Below are 24892 nucleotides of genomic sequence, written 5' to 3'. Positions count from 1 at the left end.
TCCTAGTCCCTCGGTCATGTGCCAGTGCGTTTCTTATGCTTCCAGAGAAAACCTTGTGTCCAAGTCTGTCCCGCTATTTTGCTTAATTAGCTCAAGTGCTAAGTTTTGTTTTGTTTTCTACTGTGAGGACAAAGTGTAAATATCAGGAACAAAAATCAAACTAAATTTTAGTTAGATTTTTTTCAAGAGGAAAATAAAGACTCTTGAACCTTTCATGCATTTGGGTCCAAGCAGTGTAATCGCCTCCCTAACACAATGCACACATAACAGGTGCAGTTTGTACCGTGTTGCCACACATGTTGACGCGATAGTGGATCTGGAATGACTTTAATCCACAGGTCTGTAAAATACTCGTGTTTCGGGATCACAGCGCTCTGTCCTGAGCTCCCCCCCCCAGCACAGACGGATGCTTCTGTTTCACACATGACATGATTAACCCGAGACAATCTCTGCTGATGCGTTCATATTTTGTTATGTTATAAGAACGGTTTTCCTTTTTTTTTTTTTAGGTTCGTTAGCAGTTCGAAACTCAGCAAAATATTCCACTGAAAGGACTTGTAGTAGTTGCAATGGCCAATCAAAACGCCTGCTCTCTCTGCCTTGTGATTGGTCAGAACCTATACTGTGATGCTGCCATTTTAGTTCCCAGAGGAGTAGCAGACATGTTATTGTCCCTCTCTAAGGATTTACATCATGCTGAAAGTATATTATTGATCAATGAGGCCCAAAAAAATCCAGCCTACTGTACCTTTAATGCAGCCATTAGGACCCACAAAAGGTTTGCATGCAGCTTATTTTATTCATTTACGTTTTGTGTTTTTTTGTGGGGGTAAGTGTCACCAAGTAAATTTGTATATTTTTAATCTTAAACAAATTCAGTAGTTATTCTTTTATATATTGTATCTCTTGGAAATGTCAGATTGTGGTGTATTGGCAGAGAAAAAACACAACAGCATGAGAGAGGCAGAAGTCAGTTCAAAGGTTTACTTGATCAACAAAGAGACAGGGGTCAAAAACACCAGGAAGTCATTCCAACAAGGCAAACAAATCCAATAAACAGCAGGCAGGAATCCAGAAGTCAGATGAGGTAGACTATAAAACTTGGAATGCAGGAGAGCTTGGCAAAAACACAATTTGCCAGAGGGTAGGTGATAATGTGGTGGTATACAGGGGAACTAATGAGCTGCAGGTGAGGAGAAGAGGCGTGGACCAACAGGTGAGAGGAATGAGCTGTTTGCATAGGAGGGCAGGATCTGAAATGACAGGAGAGTTAGTGATGAGGCATAAAGATAGACATCAGAAAAAACTAAGTTTTGTGAACTTTAAAATTATATTAGCTGTTAGAGGATTTGTACTGTGTGATAGTTTGTCATCTTTAAAAAAGTTTGGGAAACACTGCTTGAAAAATGACTCCGAGATGTGTGAATCAGAACCAACGATATATGTGGTGTACATGTAAAACCTGTTTGAAACATATGTTTTGAAATCATGTGGCGCCACCTACCGCCATCTACCAATCGTTGCAGTCAGTAGAGTCTCAGCTGCCGAGCAACCACAGGTTGCCAGTTACGTCAGAAAACGAAACCTAAAAGACCTCGGTATTTTGAATTTGAATGTAGTAACTGCCACATTCTTACATATGGCATCTTTAAATGATGTGCCCATTCATTTAGTTGATTATTTTAAACTTCCAACGTTGTTAGTAATATTTTTTTTTTTCTTCGGGTAGTTTATGAAGTGAACATCATTCCAGTTTATTTTACCATCAGTGTTTGTAACACAATAGAAATCTATCCAAATAGACGGAAGGACTCATATTCCATAGGGACCATGAACATCTTTGAAAAGCTCCATCCATAAGCCCTTGAGATTATTTTAACCAGTGAACTACTCATCAAACATAGGAGCACTGTCTTCGTGTCTTCATGTCTGTTTGTCTATTCGTAGACCAGAATACTTAATTATGTATGATTTTTTTTAAATAGATTAAACCATGCACTCACCCTTGTGAAAACTGACAAAAATTAAAAGCAAAACTTCACTGTAGAAAAAGTAGCTTCTTTGATTTTTTTGGGGGATTTCTTTTTAACAAAACACATATCACTTTCTTGTAGCGTAAAACCAATTGTGGAAACAATGAAAGCCCCTTCTCATTACTGTGTGCACACAGTACATTCACTTTGTGCATTTTTGGCAGAAGGACACTGTTGGCTGAATGTGGCTGTGCATTTCTCAGAACAATTAAAGTGGCACGTCGAGTCGGTGGCCGCAGGGTGCCAACAGACATCGCAGGAATCTGGCTGTCCATCAGACAGCTCGGATGAGATAGTTGCAAATCTGTTTGTACCACAGATGGCTGATCAGTAGAACTGACTTCCTATTTCTCTCGCCATGGCGCTGTCACCGTGTCTCGTCACCACTCCCACTTGAGAACTGTTGTGTGTGTGTGTCTAGGTACAATTGTTTGTCGAATTTGAGTTTGGAAGTGCAGCAGGTAAATGTGAACATGGTGTTTTAACTTGATTATGCATGAGCACATGTGATTTTGATGAGGGAACTGGAACACAAAGCATACACATCCGTGTTGCTTTGCACACAGACTGCAGTTTACAGATGTACTGTAGCATCTTGGAGTATTTCAGAAGAATCATCACTAAAGCCTTGTATTGATCCATATTCCTTCCACTATGTGTGGATTGGATCAGGCTGAAACAAACGGTGTCAGAGTTTGGCAGGACGCTGAAAGGAAAGTCCATCTGTCTGCTCTGCCTCTTTGTGGTGGAATTTCACACAGTAACATGGCTGCACACACTCACCACCAGCAGCTTTATCGCCATGATGCCACGGAAAAGCTGTGTGAAGGAAACAATAATTACACATTTCCTGAAGTGTAAACGAGAATCGTTTACAACGAGGAGGCTTAAAGCTGCAGTATGTAACTCTTCGTGATATCATTTTTTTGTTGTCTTCATGAAAAGAAACGATGTTGCATTATTTGAATGTTGTGTCTTTCATTTGGAAACGAGCTCCGTGAAGTAATACTATCATACCTAACCGAGGGAGCGTTTGTGTGTATACAGCAGCAGAGCAGGGGAGGGTGACAGTTAACAGTGTGGGACTATTGCCAGGCATACACTGCCATACTGAGAAACAAGGAGTCACACGGAGCAGATAGACTTAAGCCGGATTTCCACTGGGTGCGTTACGGCAGCAAAATGTCGGCGGCACGGTTTTGCTTCGTCCTCTGCCCAGCGCCAATCCCCACCCTGCGCGTTGGGAACCAGCGGTATTCACGGAAGATCGCGCGATAATCCTGAAAGGACGCAAGTTCGCGAGATCCCGCCATACAACGCAGCTTCTTCTATTCGCCGACGTGGAAGAACTGTTGATCTGAGCTACTAAAAAGGAACTGTTGTGTGATAAATTATGTTGTGTTGTTCCACTCCCACAATCAGTCTCTCGTCGTCCATGGAGTGTCCGACTCTCCGAGACACTGTGATCAATTGACTGTTGACCTGGTAGCACTGATTATGGCGTAATGTTGATGTGAAGTTGTGATAGTCTATATGATCTACGTATTGTGTTTTATTTTGAAAGGGGGACAGATCTGCTGTGTTGAGCTTGATGTGATTTAGCAAAGGCAACGTCAAACATAGAACTGCTACCTATCTTTCACTTAGATGTAGCTAAATGACACAAACTAAACAAGGCAACAGTAGACCAGCAGCAACAACTCAATTAACCTATGTTTACAGTCAGAAGAGTCTGTCTAACAGTAAGATCTAGTTAAAAAAAAACATATCCTTAGATATTCCTCAATCAAAGCACACATATTTTGTATCAGCTAACTCTAAATTTCCCTGCTGTCAGTCATGTTTTCAGTGAGTTTGGGGCCGTCCGTGTGTCAAACAGGTTGACGGTGCAGTTAAAATGCTGAGTTAAGCACGGTGCAGTCAGTGCTGCCTATGTGTCAGTACTCCATGAAAAACCTGCACACCTGACAAAACCTGAATAATCACATTCAGCGTCTCTAATATTGAAGATAGCATGCTATGCCAGTTAGCCTGTCCAGCCTTTCTTGTAACTTTCTCTTACAGAGTAATTGTAGCAGACACTCCGAGTTTTATGATACCCTCTTGAACTTCTTGGCAAGCAACTATCTCTGCCTTCCACTGCTAACAAGATACCAGCCGACGAAACCTGTGGCACCTTTCGTGGATCTTGGCAATGATGCTGATTCATAGAACTTCTTCTTCTTCTTTAACCACATTTCTTGTCAGTAGAATAGAAGCATGAATCCAAAATGAAAACATGACATTAACACTAGAGTGCACATGTGCAAAGATGCAATGATTAATTTATTAATATATCGGTTATATATATATCATAAAGACATGATTGACTCAGTCATCACATAATCTCATCTGCTGTAGAGAAGACGTGTGACCAAACTGACAAGGCCAGATCTGCACGTAGTTACCGGTGTAAGATGTTCGTAAATATGATATGTGGAGATATCCGGTTATCTCCACTTGGCAGGCGGCGGTTATTGGACGCAGATTTTTGCGCCCCAGAATGTTCCTATTGTTTGTATTGGAGGGGGTTGTAGTACACCTAGTGCAGCATGCACCACTTATAAAGGAGAGTCTATGGAAAAAAATGTTTGAGCCCCAAAGGAACAGGAAATGTGTCACTTGTCCTGATGTTTTATTTTCCTCATCTCTCATTCAGGGTTATCCAGACACCATTCGGGACCATGAAGGCTGAACAGTCACCTCTCATGTTCCTTCTCCTGAGCCTGTTGTATGTCAGCCAGGTGCAGCACAGCCTCACTATGGACATGTCACCAGGTGAGAAGCTCTAAATATCAGCACCTTGTATAGTTGGAGGTATTCTGTCTTATTGGGGCTGAGTCAGTGGGTTTACAAAGCTAATTTTACAGTCCAAAAACGTGAATATACTGAATTCTATTACCTTTTGTTTATTATCTGCTTTTCCGTGTGTCCCCAATGGCAGCCATGTTTTCACTGCATCTGTGGCTGAAGCTGGTTTCTGTCACAGGGGGCGCTGCTGTGCAGATTATGCTGATCATATACATGTCATAAACTGCACAAACTGTACAATCATGCTCTTAAAACCAGTACTGTCTGGTACGTAGTACCAACACTTCTTAATTTGACTATTTGAATACCTGCACTTTGATTTACACACCATGAAAAACCTCTACTCTCTTTAGATTATCTGTCCAATTCATTCTCATGGCCCAGAATAATCATTTCCCAGACTGCACAAGGTGACGAGAGATTGTCTTTGTTAAAAGGAATATATTAAAAGTGTTTAACAATAGTTTCACTCATGTGTAGTTATATTAACTGACCTCTTGCCACATTTGTGTCCTGGAGGAACAGCATAATAACAGCACACCAAATACACTTCATGTATGTGTGTGCCTGAAGTTGGAAAGTCTTTTTTAATATGGACTAAATATTTAAACAAACAGATCTTGTGAACATCACTAACATCTGTTATCTTTTATTGACTGATGTTTTTCATAATTTAGTGATACTGACTGGAGAACTGGCACTTTTGTTTCCTTTTCCTTTTTCTTTTTTTTACCATTTCACACACACTGCAGGGGATCGAGCTTAATCCTGCGGGACAGTTTTCATATCCACAGGCAACTGGTATTTTTTGTAAATTATACATTCACTCAGTTTCTCAGCTAAACGCAGGGGGAGGGACTTACAGTCAGTTACAACTTCACTAATTATGTGAGTATCACTGCACACTTCTCAACAATGTTTGATTTCAATTTAAATATAAGTAATAGTTATTCATCTGCTCAGGGAACTTCCAGTATCCAGTAGCTCATTCAAAATTAACAACCTCTAGTACTTCTACTACTATTATTACTACTACTGCTAGAATTATAATATACACCAATAATAACATCAATACTACTAATAATAATAATAATGCATAAACCCAGACAAATATGACATATACATTATTAATGTTATTATATAACATTAAACAAGAAACAACAAATGGTTAAATTAATAATATATATTATACATCAATAATAAAACTATTAATTATATTAATAATAAATTTACATTTATTGTTTTAATTTCAATTAGGTCAATTGTGTCAATCAACAACAACATAAAAGCTTATTTACTTCTTTAGGTTCCACTGACATGATGGAGTGGTGGCACCCTCTAGTGGTACATTTCATCTTTTCTACAGCCAAACACTGAACAGTTTAATATCTTATTATTTAATTAAGGAAAGGAAAAAAGGGACAGAGAATTGTTTTTAATGATCATATAATGATACATGTATAGCTATTTTATTTCCATATCTACTCAGGTGTCACAGACACATCTGTCCACTGCTGACACTTGGTTAAAACTAATAAATGCATTAAAAAAAAAAAAAAAAGGATATGACATTTGAAAGGATATTGTATTAATAACCCACTGTTGCTTTTCCCATACAAGCAGATAAACAAAGAGAGAACAATGAGCTCATCACCCAAACACCTGCATCTGAACAAGACAACAGCCTCGGATACAAAGGTACGGTTCATTCGTTGCGTTTGTGCAGCACTGGCTGATGTGCACCGGTGTTTGGTATTTCATGTTCTTTAAAAGCCACGTTTATTTGTTGTAAACTTGTCAAATGGTTTTAGATAAATCTCTCTCTCTAAGCCTCAACAAAGTCGGCAGTCAGTAAAGTGGTGCTGCAGTTTGTGCTGATTCTGTATTTGTCCTCTGAAAGACAAGATATTGAATCCAATTCCCAGGAAGAGGACTGTGTCTCTGTTTGCTGACAAAGACTCTAATACTACTTAACGCCAGTTCAGCAGCTGGAAAACTCAAAAGCCGTGTCCAAAGCCAATACACTTCAATAACCTCTCCCTTTTACTTGGATTTTGAATGATAAGGACTCTGACATGGGGTGTGTTGAGGAGGAACAAAGCTTTAAGTGTAAGCTTTTCGCTCCCTGCAGACTCCTTGGTGTGGAGATTACAAAATTCAAAAATTCACTCTCTATATGCTAAACAAATTCCTGACACCTGCAGCACGTTTTTTCCACGTGTGGTTGTATGAGGTACTAACACACAGTTTTAAAAACAAATTAAGTTTGTAATCTGTCCACACCAACTACTGCTGCCTCGTTTGCTCAGTTTGTCAGGATTATAAACACGTAAAATCATAAAATAACACATTTTAAACTACCGGTGGAGGCAGAACTGGATCAACAACTCCTGTAGACCATGATGTGAAAATGGCTGATTTTCTGTAGTTTGGTGCAGGAGATTGAGCGGTTCAGTTTAAAAACTAGTGTATATGGTTATCTTGTATTAGTATTCACTGATCCAGGTCCAACTCTTGGTAGTTTTGTGTGAAGTATTTGAATTACGTATTTTGTGTTTAAAAAAAAGACTGTACTTCCCTGTATAAACACCTCCCAATTACATTTGAATTTTCTTATTAGCTCTCTCTTACGGGGCTATCGTCACTTTTTGCGGATGTGGATGTGCAATTACACCTTATTCTAGTACGGCATCACACCACACTCCCCAGGGGAGCCTGCCCCACTATTTGAGACCAGGGAATGAAAGATGACAGTGTCACTGTGAAAACTTGTAAGAATGTGGTGACAGCCAATATGACCAAACACATGACTTTCACTTTGCCAATTTGGGTTGAAGGTCAGGAAGAATGGAGTCAGGGCTCTTGTATGAGCTCTTGCCCCAATGTGTTGTGGAGAGTGAACGTGACAGGCGAAGATATATCAACAATAGGGAGAAGTGATGGAGCCAAAGAGCTGTCACAAACGGTGGGGTTAGGGTTAGGGAATCAGTGTGGAAATATGAGATGCTTGTTATTTGGTCCATAACTTCAATTCTTGAACATTGCACGAGAGTTGTAATGTCTCTAAGAAAAAGTAGTAGTGGTAATTTTGTTGAAACTTGATTAAAGGTGCATTATGTAATAAATCTAAAGCAACTGGCCATAAAATCCTCCTAATATGTCACAGAGACTCAGGAATAATCTTCATATAACAAACTGAACTCACCAACAACAACAGTACAGCCAAAATATTTGTATTAAACAAAATCTTTTGCAGACTGCAAATCATGTTTATGATGATGCCGTCTACCAATCATCGCAGTCGGTAAAGTCTCAGCTGCCGAGCAATCACGGGTTGCCAGTTACGCCTGAGCTACAATAGCAGAAAAAAACGAAACCTAAAAGACCTCGGTATTTCGAATTTGAGTGTAGTAACCGTTTTTGGCCACATTCTTACATATGGCACCTTTAAGTTTGACCATCCACTTTGAAGAATGAAGCTGGTTTCCACTGACTGACCTCACTGCTTCTTTGTCTTTTCTTCTTTTATTTATTTAAAAAAAAAAAAAAATTAGGTTAAAATAGCTCCAGTTTTTGTGTTATGCTATTGTGTCTTCCATTGTCATGTTAACTACCTTGGCTTTTCCTTTAGCTTCACTGTTGGCTAGTTTGTAGCTCCTTTGATGATTGTATCTGTTTCTGTATGTTGCCTCCTTACACATGTTATATTTATGACACAATACCTTGTGACCTTGCTGTTATTGGTATATTTTGCAATTTGTTCTGTTCTAAATATACAACAGTGTCCAAAATATCCAAAGGAGTTATATACCTCCCACATTAATTTAATAGTAGGCCTATTAAACATCTGAATGAGTGTATAGTTATGTAAATGAATGACTAAATATGAATGAATAAGTTGGTGCCCTTTTTCCACTTGAGCCCCTGAAATATTTGTGCACACCACTGGCTCAGGCCCAGTGCTAGTCCATGGAGATTCCAAGTTATTTATTCCTTCTTAAATATTTGGCTTCGTGGATCTTTTTCTCTCTCCTGGCTCAGAAGCTTCCAGAGAACCACTTTATTAATAATGATAAAATAAAATAAAAAAAACAACAACAACAAAAGCATATCAGTGCTTGGCAGTGATTCCTTGAATTCTTGCCATTTTATGCATTTCGCTGCCATGAAGACGTGAATATTTTTGTGACCAATTTCCACCATCTGTTTCTGGAAGTATTTGGTGTTGGAGATGCTTTGGGTTTCAACCAACTGTGAAAAGTCTGATAGATTTTAAAAAATATATAAAAACAAACCCTGCACATAGCCATGAGCACTGCATCTGTTGTTATTTGAACGCCTGGTGTGAATAAAGCAAAACCTTGCTGAACCCCATCATCCCCTTTAACCTTAATTTGTTTAAGCTCTCTGTTCACAGCTGCCCACTTATTCCCAAGAGCAATATGATTTTAGACTAATTATGTAGACATTTCATGACCACGACCATATTGTCCTCTACAGTATCACTGTGCTGTTTTGCAGTCAGTCAAGTTTAACCAACTGGGCTGCATCATACGATCATATAGTCTGAATCACAGATCCATGGTGAGGAATAAAAATAAATATGATCAGTTTTTTATTTCTCTTGTTATGTATATTTTAGTATTTTTACATTGTATTGCGTATAGAGCCCCCAGACATGACATGGAAAACAAACAAACAGTACATTGGTACAGTATGATGATCAGGACACTGATTACCCAGCTCACTTTGTATACGTCCACCGGTAACATGATCATTTCTAGAGCCTCAACAATGTTGGTCAACAATAAAATCTGGTGTCCGAGTCATTACCAAAGTAACCTGCCTCTTAATATTCTGTTTAAATGCCTCTCACTATAATAATTCTTTGCAGTGCCAGGCTTTGGACAATATCTTTGTAACTCATTCCCAACCTAAAATGACACTCAATCACACTATCTCTGTCCATCCCGAAGCTTCAGCCCTCTTCTACTCTTGCAGCTCTGATGAGAATGTTATTTATTCATTTTGTGCGCACATTATACCTATTTTGTGGGAACAAATTAGTGTTTCATGGCACAAATCAGAGTTTACTTTCCATGTCTGGGTCTCCGTAAGTATGTTTTATGATTGATTTGGTTTTTGGAGCCATAACCTGTATGTCCTGCTTTCTGTCTTGGCCAAGACACTCTATTACCAATGTTTACTCCCAATTTTTTTATTTAATTCTCACTATTTTTTAAATTGTGAGAATGGCAAGAATCGTGGCACAGCTGTACACGTGTTTCAGTGCTGAACAGACTAGAGGAACTGGACAAAATCAACACAAATACAAGAAAGAAATGAGAGGGGTGGAGATGAATCAAAGACATTTTACAAAGGCAGTAATGCGCTTGTGATGAGACTGTAATTCTCTGTACTTACTACTGCGTGTTTACAAACTGTCATGGCTCTGCTTGGGTCCACTAAGACTGATTAAAGGACAGGACAGGGGGGCAATCACAGTTGTGTAAGTAAACTTTGTTACAGAAGGTTTTCAACAATATGGACACAAATGCAGGGCTGCAGTATACAGCAAAAGAAACTTAAAACATACTCCAAAGTAGAAGGGAAGGGTATTTAACAAAGTGAAAATCCACAAAATGAGGACTAGGAACAGGAAAATATCAGTGAAAAGATGACATACTATAGGAAGAAATGAAGAATATAGGTTGTTTATGTTTTTTTTTGTATTAACTGTTTTTTGGACATTGATTGTACATTGATTGATTTGATGAGGTTGTTGAACAGTGATATTAACAAAAAAGTCAAATAAAAAATGATTCTAGAAAATTCAGTATGTGACACAACAGAAGTTAAAGGTGCCATATGTAAGAATGTGGCCAAAACGGTTACTACATTCAAATTCAAAATACTGAGGTCTTTTAGGTTTCGTTTTCAGACGTAACTGGCAACCCGTGGTTGCTCGGCATCTGAGACTCTACTGACTGCAATGATTGGTAGACGGCGGTAGGTGGCGCCACATGCTAAAACACGATTTCAAAACATAAACATGATTTACAGTCAGCAAAATATTTTTTTTAATGCAAATATTTTGGCTGTACTGTTGTTGTTGGTGAGTTCAGTTTGTTATATGAACATTATTCCTGAGTCTCTGTGACATATTAGGAGGATTTTATGGTCAGTTGCTTTAGATTTATTACATAATGTACCTTTAACAATTAAAAAAGACAATAAGCAGTGAGGATCAAACATGATAATTAAAGATAGTAAATGTGAAATGGAATGCTTAATAACATCAAACAAGCAAGTGAAAAATGGCGAGTGTTTAAAAGTGATTTAAATGATTACCTTGTGTTATTTCCTTGTATGAGACAAGGAAATAAACAGGAACTTTCCTTGAAAACAGGAACAGGAAGTCCAGTCAACAAAAAATTAAATTCAACAAAAGTAAATAAATAATAAATATTTGTTTTTATATCTTGCTCATGTTGTTAGAACATTTTCTGTTAATGCCATGAAACAAAATACTTATATAAATTATGCCTTTACTAACCTTTGCGTGCTTCAGCCCTACAACCAGCAGGGGGAGTGCTGACACACTCAGAAAATAGAAGTCATATCTTGGGCTTGGCCAGTGATACAACAATGCACTTCAGGGTGGATTCATTTTTCCTCAGTCCTTTCTATTTAATGTGAGCACAATACCTATAGCATAAGATAATAATGGATGTGATTATTACTTCAGCATATTTAATATCAAGACACGATATGTTTGATAATTATTTTCTAATACACTTAAAATATATGCGGCTTCGCTTAATTTCCCAGTGGTACATTGAGAGGTCACAGAGGAAAAACCCTGATCGATATCTTTCCCCCTCATGGAAATAAGATCTCACAGTGGTGCTGCTGCTGCTGGTTACCTCTACATATATATATATATATATATATATATATATATATATATATATATATATATATATACTCTCCCTATACAACTATACAAGCTGCTTCAAATTTTAATAAGGACATGTGGGAAGTACACACCTTGATGGGAGGATAAAAATAGTACGAACCATTAAGCGAGGTCACATAATATTCAGCATTAACTGGAGACACAGGAACCTGCATTTATCCACATTAATTCCAGTATTTTACAGGGGTTTTATTGCAATAATGGACAACGTTACACATACAATATTTATAAAGGAAAATACCACTGCATCACAGTAATATATACAGGAATATACTGCAACGTTAAAGTAAAAAAACAAAACAAAAATGACTTACAATAGCAAATACTGCTTTATCACAGTATGATATGACACAATAAGTCACAGTGGGAAAACATGTATTTATATTGGAAAATACTGTGATTTACAGAAAAAAAATCAGTATTTCTAAGGAAAATACTGCTAAATTGCAATAATGTGCAACACAACAGTATAGTTGAAGTACAATAAACTCAGAAAAGTCCTGTAGATGTATGGTCAAATGCTGCTAAATCACAGTAATAATGTGACATAACAGTAAAGTTGCAGTACAACAAGTATTTATATTGGGAAGATTATGTTAAGGTACAGTAAAATAGAGTATTTCAAAGGTAAATACAGATAAATCACAGTAAAAGTAACCTACTAATTCACTGTATATGAACGATTGATTCAAAAAACCACACATTGTTGGCCAGGATAGTGTGACTTGAATATTTAACTGATACATTTTAACATTCACAATTTAGTTTGGAGTTTTCTTTTGTTGCCTGAGTCTTTTTCTTAAGGGACGAGCCTTTATGCAAAAAAAATGGTTGTGACTGCTGTGTATCCTCGTGCGGTTAAATGGTGCCTGACTCGCAGGAATCTCCTGTGCGCAGCAGAAAAGCATCTGACTAGTGAGGAAAAACCAAAGCGGAGCAGTGGATCAGTGGAGCAGTGGAGCAGTGCGCAGAGACGCGCGGTGCCTCATCCAACCAGCGCCGTGCAGTCACATCAAACCGGGGTAAAGAAGGGATCGGACGCAGCCGCTCCACGTTTAAACCATTAAAGTGGACGCGTCCCATTCCGCGCATTCCATTTCGCTCTATTCTCCCTGTGAAGTGGAACTAACGTCGCCCTGTTGTGACCGATGAATTCCGCGAAGTTGGCAGCATTTGGGAGCGAGGAGTTGAACACAGAGTGGGAAAGGAAATCCAAGTGAAGTGGATTATTTCTCATAACGATGACTCCTCGGGCTGATGTTGTGAAGTTTGGCTCCAGCAGAAGGACACTCGGTGAGGAGCGCTGCTGCTGCTGCTGCTGCTGAACACTGTAATCTAAATATTTCAGTGCGGGAGTTGAGGAACTCACCTCCTCCCGCTTCCAAACATCAACTCTGCAAAAGTTGAGGTTTTAATGAAACAACCAACAACAAAAACACTGGATTTACGCCGTTTTCCAGCTGATTTGAATGATGTCTGCCTGTTGGACGGCACTTTACTGTCTACTGGCATTTCTACACATCTGTTCAGGTACGAGCTGTTTATTCCCAAAACAAGCTTCATAGTATTCTTTTTTGCATAGTAGCAATTTAGCAAAGTAGTTTAATATTATAATAATAAAAACTATGTTTTGCATCATGTAAAGCTGATGAGCTGATACAGATTAAAACAATTAAAGCTGCTGTACATAAGTTTTATTGAGATGCTGACTGAGGGTGCATTTGTGTATATACAGCAGCAGCGCAGGGCGGGCGGAGACGGTAGTATTATTAAAAGTATTTATCCCATCGCACCTTTGAAAAGTTGCATGGACGATTTGTTGGCACAATGTCGCCGTTGCCTCCTCCCGTCTTGACCCAAAACAAATCACTTCCTGTGTGCAGCGTGGGAATGTCGCTGGAGATCTGAACCCTGCTGCGCCGAGAAACAAAGAGAGAGTCGCGTGGCGCTCATAGACTTTTGTCCGTTTAGAAATCAATTAAAATTGTTTTTTTTTTAATTACGCACTGCAGCTTTAAATTTCACATCAATTACTTATGAGTCTCAGGCTGTGAAGAGAGACGACGTGTGAGCAGAAGGCTGCATTTAAGTGGAAAAAGGTTGAGTTGAATTTTGTTTGTGAATAACTTTAAATAAAATGTTAGAAAAAGATTAGCTGAGTCATACAGGAGCAGAAAAGTGGTTACACAGTTGGTGCATGATGCTTTTGAACTGGTTGTTAAAGGTGCATTATGTAATAAATCTAAAGCAACTGGCCATAAAATCCTCCTAATATGTCACAGAGACTCAGGAATAATGTTCATATAACAAACTGAACTCACCAACAACAACAGTACAGCCAAAATATTTGCATTAAAATAAATCTTTTGCAGACTGCAAATCATGTTTATGTTTTGAAATCATGTTTTGGCATGTGGCGCCACCTACCGCCGTCTACCAATCATTGCAGTCAGTAGAGTCTCAGCTGCCAAGCAACCACAGGTTGCCAGATATGTCAGAAAACGAAACCTAAAAGACCTCGGTATTTTGAATTTGAATGTAGTAACCGTTTTTGGCCACATTCTTACATATGGCACCTTTAATCATCATTCACAAGTGTGATATTCACAGCTTGGCTGTTGAAGGGGTTTCTCAGACTGATATTGGTACTTATTCAAGGTTTTGCTGTTGATGATTCTGACATGAAAAAGTGCCATAAAGCCGTCTTGAACATAACGCACCCTTTTCCTCAGTGCAACAGAACCGGTATGTGTGTAGCTCCTGACTCCATGCTGAGAGCCTGCAAGCTGAGAGTGACCCATCTCTCCATAATTGGTACACATCAGTGAAACGCTGCCTTTTATGCAGCGCTCGTCACAGCAGTGGAAATGATATGTGTCTGAATGGAAAAAAGGGGGGAATTATGTTGTTTAATGATTGTGATAGAAACACTTTCATGGATACATACCAGTAAAGGGTGTGTGTTCTTTTTTTCTTGTTTCATTGGAAAGAAAAAAAATTATACTGCTGATAATGTTCAACAGTGGTTCTCAAAATGGGGTCAGGGACACATTTGGGGCCCATGGCACAGCTCCTGGACGTCCTGACATTTCACATTCATCCAGGATACAAGAAAAGTCAATGCATTTTAATTTTGTAATTCGAAATCATCCAAATCAAAGTGTATCATAAAGATAGTTCCCAGGGGAATATGGAAGAGCAACGTGTCTATGAAAAAATGGAGACTTTGGTCCAATTCAAGTGTTTATCTCCCTATTTCTAAGGAAGTGATTATTATCAATTTTCAAGTGCATCGTTCATAATGAAATTGTGTTGAAATTGTCACTTTGTCACACAGAGTCACATGGCACAGGCGATGCTGACACAATAATCATCCAATACTGGTTTTTAAATAAAATATTTTGAGTGTTTTTCAGTATTCAAATTACATAAGCAGTCTTGTTGAGATCAGTTCAAACATTATAAATACATCGCCAGGCACAAGCTTATAGAACAAGCCAACGCTCGTATTTTATTTCCATATCAATCCACTTACTCAACTTGTAGAATGCCTTGGTGTCGTGTTACAGGGAATTTGGAAAGTTGATATTTTTAGTGTTTTTCTTCTGGTGTCCAGTTCATGTTCTGTTGCTATCTATTGATTTACATGATTGAATGTCTGTGTGTATCAGTATGTCAGGCCTTGGTCTTGTATTGTATTGGACTCTGTGTGTGTTTGGATGCACCAACTCGCATTTCCATATATCCATTTATTTATTTATTTAAACTAAACACTTGTGCACACCAATAAGCATTCCTGTAAGTCTGCCAGTTTCATCCAGCAGGTCTTAATTTCGACTGCAGTCCTCTGGCAGGACGTACTGAGACATATGAAGTCAGTGTTGTTCCTGTTGGAGTGCAGACCACATTTTTTTTCCACTCTCCATAATTAGCTAACTCTTTATTGTTGTATAGTCTTATGTCATATAGCTGATATTAGCCAGTCAAGCATTTTCAAAAGTGTTTTAGTACAGTCCCCGGAAATTACCACTAATAAATATGCAGTGACATCACTTCACTTATATGGAATGCTTGTGTGGCTCCGATTAAAATAACATCATTTTTATATTTGAGCATCTGGTTTAATGAAGCTAAAGATGATGTTTTTTTTAGAGCTATGAAGGGCTCATGTCCACAGAACACAAGTCACTACCACGTGTCACAAGTGTGGTGGTGGAATAAGATTACATAAAATAAGTGTATTTTATTTTGTAATAACTACTACTTCAATAAAATATATCATAACATTTGTATTTTATTTCACAGGAATAACTACTGTAAGCTATTTTTTTTTTTTTATTCCTATGCCCGTTTTCCACTAGCATGGCACACCTCGCCGTTATTTTGCATTTTGCGCCATTAGTGATAGTTTCTGGTACCTGGTACTTTTTTTAGTACCTGCAAGGTTCCAAGCAACTGTAGATCAGTTAAAAAGACTTAACAATCTTAAAAATGTTATGCAAACAATTGCCATGGAAATGTGTAAAATCTCATCATTTAAAAGAGATGTCTGGTGTATTTAGTGACAGCACCATAGTGAAAGTCTGCGATCGCGACCGGCGAGCCGCATCACAACCTCCTGACTGTGTCAGACGGAGGAAGTACTGAACTAATATTCACGGCAGTTTCATGCAGCCGCGCAGTGAGGACTCAGTACTATGGAAATGGAAGTCGAGCTGGGACCATGTAGTGGAGACACGGCATATGAGTTTACACTGGAAGTAGACAAAAGCCAACGTCTTATACTAGACGTTGTGCATGAAGCACCTCCAAGTCCCTCCATAGTATAAACGCTTAATTAGATGTAGAATTGTGTATTTTATAAACGTAATACAACAGTAGTCATGTTTGCAAATGTTCACGTTGTGTAGTGACACGCGCACACAAAGCTAAACACTGATGACAGAACCCTCCACCTTTGTTTGAGCATAAAGGATATTGTTAAAGGCTTATGCCAACACAGACACTTTGTTTTTCTCATAATAATAGTTACCAGTAATCCAGAAAGAATAGTGCACTAATTATCCGAACAACAGACTTAAGTACAGAAAACACGCATTTCAAGAATCCCTCAGATCCCCGTCTTGGCTCTGCAGTCTTCTTTGCAGAGTCAGTCACATGAACAGTAGCCATGTTTTCAGTCTTCCTGTCTGACACTGAGTGATGGCACACTCTGTTTGGTACTTGACTTCCCTTTAAACATTTATTTTTCCATTGTTTCCCCTCATGTAAGAAGGCAGAAATAACTGTGTTCACGTTACACCATGCAAGGACGTGGCAATGACATCGTTCTTTAAAATAATTTAAAATTATACAGTTTACTTTAGAACCAAGATGAATAAAAAAAGCGTATTAATGTTGTCGACATGTTGAGAGGAAAAGGAAAGGTTGAGCAGAAGAGGTTGTGTTGACATGTGGATATAATACAGCCTTTTACTAAGTCCTTCTTTAAACATCAGTGGTCATTCCAAAAAGGGAAACATACTCAGTCTTGCCGATCCACATCAAGAAGACGCAAATATGCATGACACCATTTTTCCATTTCTAAATTTCCAGACAGATAAATTTGGTTTAGTACTCGAGGACGTTTTTGCTTTTGTCAGAAATGTTCTCCTTCAAACTCTCTGATCCTTTACCATTACCGCTGTAGGTGAATTTACTAAATGCAGCTGCAACATAAAGAACCTGTTCAGTTCTGTTCAAACTGTAAACTTGACCACATGGACATTAAATGAATCAAACCTCATCCATGGCTTTGATGTGGTCTGGCATGGGCCTTAACTTAACCACTGACCACTGAGATGAGATAAATTATTAGCTCTCCAGCAAATGTGAGTGTTTTCCTGATTGAACCTGAGATTATTGTCATCTCATCATAGATTAAAGGGCTTTTTAACAGTAAAGGTGCCAGGTTTACATACATGCCTGTTCTTGAAAATCATGCCATGTGTAAAGCAATGGTGGCTTTTTATGAAGTGTGGTTGTATGAGGTAGTCAGACATAATCAGCACTTACTGTGCCTCGTATGCAACTTTATCTCTCTGTTACACAGCCTTCAGTGGAAAGTGGAATTTGTAATCCACTCGTTCTCCTGCATCAAATTCCATAGAAGAAATAAGCATTTTTAGAAAACGACACTTTTAAAGGTGCCATATGTAAGAATGTGGCCAAAAACGGTTACTACATTAAAATTTAAAACACAGAGGATTTTTGGGTTTCGTTTTCTGATGTAAATGGCAACCCATGGTTGCTCGGCAGCTGAGACTCTACTGACTGCAATGATTGGTAGACGACGGTAGGTGGCGCCACATGCCAAAACGTGATTTCAAAACATGAACATGATTTGCAGTCTGCAAAATATTTTTTTTAATGCAAATATTTCGGCTGTACTGTTGTTGTTGGTGAGTTCAGTTTGTTATATGAACATTATTCCTGAGTCTCTGTGACATATTAGGAGGATTATATGGTCAGTTGCTTTAGATTTATTACATAATGCACCTTTAAAGTTACGTATAGCAGTGGATGTCGGCAGCAGTGGATCAACAACTCTTGTGTGCCGTGATGAAAAATCGTTGATTAGCTTCATGGACTTTGGTGCAGGGAGTGAGCAGATCACAACGCGACAGTAACTTCAGTTTCCAGTCAGAAAACATGTTTTTTAAGATATATAGAATTCATCAGGCTTAGATTGTATCACATGAGTTCTTTATTAGACAACGGAAATCTGTTTCTCCTTGTGTTCCTCTTGGCAGCCATGTTTCAAGTGAGTCACCATTTGAATGTAAAATCCCAAATAGTGACATGCTTTTTCAACTATTTGTGCTTCTTGTATACCATCTCATTCCATTGTATGGGGGTTTGACTGCGGCATAACATGTTACAGTGGTCCATCATTAAATAATTAAGCTTTTAAAGCTGTGCAGAATGACTCAGAACTGAGGAGAGACTGGATAGCTGCAAGTTTAATCTCAGCCAATGGTAATTGGCGATACATCTAATAATCCGTAAAAGGCGTATGCTGGTGTGGAAATGGCCTTTTTATCTCACAAATCTTAATTATGCGTCCCCAGAGTGACTGCAGCTCGACTCGCCATTCTACCTGCTTTGTTTGAAGGTGTGTAAACACTGTCACACCTGCATTCATAGAATTTAATTTTAGCAACCTCCAACTTTTAAGCCACTCACTCTCCCACACCAAAGTCCATCGCGTGTCGGACTAATTCTGTGCAGTAGAATGTGCGATTTAGAAAGTAGTTCTCTCAGTTGGACTCAGTAATCTCAGAAAAGGATGTAGGCTGAAGATCGGATAAAACATATTCTGAAGATATTGTCGTCTTAAGTGAGCTTAAAATTTAATAGGTGAGCATTTAAAATCTGTTTTTTTTCCATGTGCCCCAGCACGTTAGTGGGTGTCCGTGCTTCGTAACTAGCCTGATGGAAAACTAGGCTAACGACTTTAACATAAGTGACCACTGTCCGCTGTGGCGTATTCTACCTTTATAGACCCTCACACGTGTGACACCAGAGGAGAGGTCAGCGCAAGAGTTCCTCTGATACCAGCAGAACACAGCGATGCAGCCTAATTCCATCACTAGTGTGTGCAGTAACCCACCGGGGAACCGTTTCACTGAGACATCTGGCTGACCTGCTGGAGTTAGTCATGCACAGGTCAGAGTTCACATGTACTGACTCATGCTGCTTTGGCGACTAACACTCGCGGCCAGCAAGAGGGTGACTGTTGACAATACAGCGCGGCACTTGTTCCTGGACCTTAAGTGATGACGGCTTGATTGGGGAAGGCTGGCCTGCTGTGACGTCCCCTAAGCTAACAAGCATCCCAGTAGTCTTTGTGGTGGTGACAGTGATGGGCTGAGTCTCGCTGCTAATGAGGACTTCTCTGTTACGGATGATGGGGCCGATCAGACATCTTTGTACACCGACGAGACTGCCTTTGTTTCTTCGACGAAACTGTAGCGGGTTCCCTCTGCACTTCCTTAGAAATAATGCAGCTAATAAGATTCACTGGAGACCATTTTGATGGCAGAGCATCTACAGTACATGTTGTTTATTTGCTGGAATATGCCAACGTCGGGTAGGAATAAGAAATGGAGTGAGATAAATGTAGTCATCCTGTGTTGCCTCTTCATCTTCATTCATAGTGAATCTGCTGAGAATCTGCTGAAACTACCCTTTAAAAAAAGAAAAAAAAATCCACAGTGGCTGCTCCCTAATTTATCATGCATAATTTAATTTGACAGGTTGAGTTTTCAGCTTTAATTACCTTTAAGGTACCATGTATTCCACGGATTGGTGAACCTGCCACACACAGGTGATTAACACCATGCTGCCAGTGGTTGGCCTGTCCTGTGGTGGTTTTTTTTTCCACCTCTGTTAAATTGAGTTAATCTGTTAGTTAGTGTGTTAATCGCAAACACGCTGGAAATAAGAGCAGAGTCACCTGTGTTTTACATACTGGCACCTGACATGTACACTCTTAGAAATAAGGGTTCCAAAAGTGTACTTCTACAAGGGCTGAAGTTCTACCTGGAACCATTTGCTTTTGAAAAACCCTTTCTTCAGGAAAGCGCAGAGCTTTTGAAAATTTCAGGTAAAAATGGGGCATTCTGGTTTTTTGAAGGACCATTATGGTGACTCATGAAGTAAGGGCAAGTAACTCAAAATGGAAAAAAACTGAAGAGTGTATAGAACTTTACCTGCTTATAGCTATTACCATCTTATATAAACATGACAAGATTAATCTGAACTTGTTCAATGGGATGGAACCAGGTTACATTTAAATCTGTAATCCATAATGTGTTGGTAGAGTGTCTGATTGTGAATACACACACCATTTTTTATTCAAATCCGATGAGTTTTGACAGATTTTGTCCATCATAAGAGATGGAGATTTCATGTAAATGTGATATTTATACATATTTGGATGAACATCTACCCATCACAATAAATCAAGGTTGCATTAAAAGCTATAGAGATGAAGCTGCCTGCTGAAACTTAGAGATAAAACCATGCATATGAAAACGTAACCTCCTTGGCGAAGGTAACTAGAAAGTTAGTTACAAACACAAACACCGGGGAGCTCAGAAACAATGTTACACTGGTTACTATTTTGCATGTTTAACTTTAGTCCATGTTTCAATCGATTCCATTCGGCGGAATAAAAATATTGAGCACTACATCCATATTTATTAAAGCCTTGAATCTTAAAATATGTGTGTCAAACACGAGTAATATTTGAAGATCAGCCTTTTCAGAGAATGCACATGAGAACTTTATTTTCTCCAGCAGCAGCTGTTGAGGCACAGTAACTGAGACCGTATCTCTCCTGTCGATCAAACCTCTGTAGATGTTGTGGGGGATTATTTGGGTCTGACTGAACGTGCATACATGAATACATAATGATGTTAGCGAAAGCTTGTTTTTCGACGTGTGTGCTTTCAGATTGTTTGCTGAAAGCTGTGATACATAATTGCTTCCCTTGTTTACTCACTGTTTTCCTGTGGTGCTTGCGAGGCCGATTGTGGTGAGCGACCTCTGGGAGAAAGGAGGCTGCTCGGAGCTTTAACAAGAGCCTGTGGGCTGGGAGTTCACAGGTCATCACACCTTTGCTCTGGCACACACACACACACACACACACACACACACACACACACACACACACACACACACACACACACACACACACACACACGCACACACGCATGGACGCACACACAGTGTGTTCACACTGAGATACACACACAACTCCTCATTCTGAAAAAAGATCGATAACTATCTGCCTCTCCTGCAAAGCCTCTGTAGCTCCTCTGCCTGCAGCGTCCTCCAACAACCTTTTCTACTCATCCTCAAAAAAAAAAAGAAGCACAGAATTTATTCAGCTGACATTTTCAAATGCTTAGTTTGACACCGTCTTCTTAAAGCACAACAGTTTTGTCTTTGTGCCACAGCGACTCAACGTATGATCCAAAATAGACAACATAATAATAAATGTTATGAATAGCCTGATTTTAATAAACAAGTATGCATGAAAACCGAACATAAAAGTCATAAATAAAGAAGAGCTGAACAACTACCGGGTTTCAAATTAAAATCACAATATGAAACAACATGTCCGCACTGTGTGTGCCACAGATCACATCGTACCACTGATGAAACTAATGATCTCATCTATCACACACGGTCGACTAATGTGGGTTTTTCTATAGATGATGCCGATCTTTAGAAATCATGCAATGGCTCATATAGGGCGCTGTATTTTGGTCAATATGTTTGCCAGTTTTTCTTTTTTTTCAGTTTAATAAGAAATGATATGCAAAAAAAAAACTTCTTCAATCTGCATTTTATGCCTGCACTATAATGCAATGAAGCAGGTAATGAAAAATCAACAAACGTTCGTGTGAAAACGTTAAGTCTTAGCAGTGTTTATCAAGTTTCTGAGGACAAAAGTGAGTAAATGTATGAAAATAAGTAATCACATGCACATTAATGCATAATTAATTATCATCAGCGTTTCCTTGTAAAGGGAAGTGTTGAGAGATCCTCAGTGAACCACTATCTGTGCTCATCTGGCTATAAGACTCTCAGGGGTCTGTGCTTTTCTCCAGACTGTTTGTTTATTCTTCTTCAGCCTTAGTTTCATGTTCTGAGGTCAGTGGCCACAGCTGAGGCAGTTGACTTCAATACTTTTACACTAGATATCCCACATCTGAATGTTGAGATCAATATCCAAATCTATGCAGTTTTATCTCAAGATGGGAGAGAGATGTTTTATTAGGGCCATCCATGTGAAAACAAGTCCAGGTTTTTTATCGTATTTGCATTTTATCTACGTGGACACAGCATTTTGAGAGCACTGAAAAGCAGTTTTTTTGGCTTGGTCCATGTCTTTTTTCAGTGATTTTATACATTGTAATGTAATGAAAAACGTCTTCTACATGTTTCTATAGCAGCAAAACAGTGCCACATACAGGCCTGGCATATACTACATCCTTAATCGACGCCAAGTTTACGAGTTGTTCTGTTTCCATGTGTATAGGACCATCGACCAATTGTTTCTCTGAAACAACCCGACATGAACCTTTAATTTGTCCATCTGTGCTGGTATCGATTGAAGTGCCGCTGTGGTAGAAACACGCTCTCCGAATAATGCTGTATTCCTCCAGGATTCGTGTTACTCTGTGAATTAATATTTTGAGAGGACAGCTTTAAAGGTCACTGCATGGCTTGACCTCAGAGATGCTTCCCATGGATTCCTCCATGCCTCCACCCAGGTGGCAAATAATCAATAGTATCAATAAAAGGTCCTTCTTCTTTTCCTACGGTCACACTAATACAGACATGCACAGAAAATAGATATACCATCAAGCCTGAATGTGACCATTAAGATAAGTTAACAAAATAATGGTTCAGTAATGTACAAATAGCAGTCATTCCTCTTCCACTCCCTCACTCTTTCTCCTCTTTCTCCTTCATTTGTCTCATTTCTCCCCTCCCATCACTGACAGAGTTCAGAGCCTCACTATGTGAAGACTGTAGCATAACGAACTGTTTTCCCACCAGAGCATGTCTCACCGAAGAGCCCCAAAAACATGCATAAATTGCTTTAATTAGCAAATCTATTATTAGCTATATGGCATTTGGAATTATGTAGGATGGGATTCGCAGATATGTAGGAGATTTTGATTCATTTGAATTCTTGTGATGCCTTCATGTGACACGGGAATAAGACAGGAGTGGAGCATTTCAGTGTGAGATAATTGTATATAGTAAGTAAATATAATAGTAGTAATTTACTCAACTAATCTTAATTAGTTGTGTCATTGTTTTTCTGGAGAATGTCCCATTTAGTTGTTTTTAGACTTCTGGGTAACACTTTACATTACAGTACAGTAGCAATATGGTAAGGCTATGATGATAATGAATGAATGGATGAATATCTTTTGGTTACATTCATATAAAAACTAAACATCAGGTCAGCTCATTTAACACAAATGTGCAAATAACTGAAAAAGGAATAGACTGAAAAGTGGCTTATTTGTGCCTATCCTGTACAATCTATGAACTGGACGTTGAGAATTAGATTTAGATATTTTCATTGAATTGGCCTCATGCTGCACACTCGTGGTGGTTTTCTCTATGATTAGAGAAAGATTTTGATTGTAAGTCCTTTTTTTTACGGAGATTCATTTTATCATCCTCCAAACGTCTGGGAAGATGAGTTGTGATAACCTTCTTGATCAGAGCACAATCTAAACCACGTGTGCAGTAGTCCTTCACCTGGGTTATCACATCCCAGTAAGCCTTCAGGCGGAGATCAACAGGCCAATCTGAGTGGCCTTTTTTCTTATTAGAGAGAGAAAGAGTGGGTTTTTCTAATGTTACTTTCAATAGGGTGACAGTGAAATGTCGACTCCAGAGGCATCTCAAGCATTTTAACAAACACGCTCATTAACCTGAGATATATATATTTTTTAGTGTATGGAGTAGGAATCACACGATGTCAAACTTATGGAGGAAGATTTAACCCTTTAAAGGTGCATTATGTAATAAATCTAAAGCAACTGGCCATAAAATCCTCCTAATATGTCACAGAGACTCAGGAATAATGTTCATATAACAAACTGAACTCACCAACAACAACAGTACAGACAAAATATTTGCATTAAAAAAAAAAAATCTTTTGCAGACTGCAAATCATGTTTATGTTTTGAAATCATGTTTTGGCATGTGGCGCCACCTACCGCCGTCTACTAATCATTGCAGTCAGTAGAGTCTCAGCTGCCGAGAAACCACAGGTTGCCAGTTACGTCTGAAAACGAAACCTAAAAGATCTTGGTATTTTTTGAATTTGAATGTAGTAACCGTTTTTGGCCACATTCTTACATATGGCACCTTTAAAAAAAAAAAAGATGTTTATCAAGAGAGATGCCAGGTTAATTTTTGTATCCATGGTTAACTGAAGAAAAACAAATCA

At 38.8% G+C, this 24892-nt stretch overlaps 1 protein-coding gene across 1 annotated transcript in view; it reads left to right on the top strand.

The window, feature by feature from the left end:
• Positions 1 to 24892, top strand: part of LOC310940348 (roundabout homolog 1-like) — a gene marked incomplete at its 5' end in the record, with an annotated part of 135801 nt that overhangs the window by 4940 nt on the left and 105969 nt on the right. The window contains 2 exons of the mRNA XM_083905297.1: positions 4732 to 4850; positions 6507 to 6581. Coding sequence (XP_083761423.1) covers positions 4732 to 4850; positions 6507 to 6581 — 194 coding nt within the window. The remainder of the gene's footprint in view (positions 1 to 4731; positions 4851 to 6506; positions 6582 to 24892) is intronic.

This window comes from Microchirus variegatus, assembly GCF_963457635.1.
Source record: "Microchirus variegatus genome assembly, chromosome: 2".
Lineage (NCBI taxonomy): Eukaryota > Metazoa > Chordata > Actinopteri > Pleuronectiformes > Soleidae > Microchirus > Microchirus variegatus.
The sequence above is the reverse complement of the archived record's forward strand: the minus strand, read 5'-3'. Positions and strand labels throughout refer to the sequence as shown.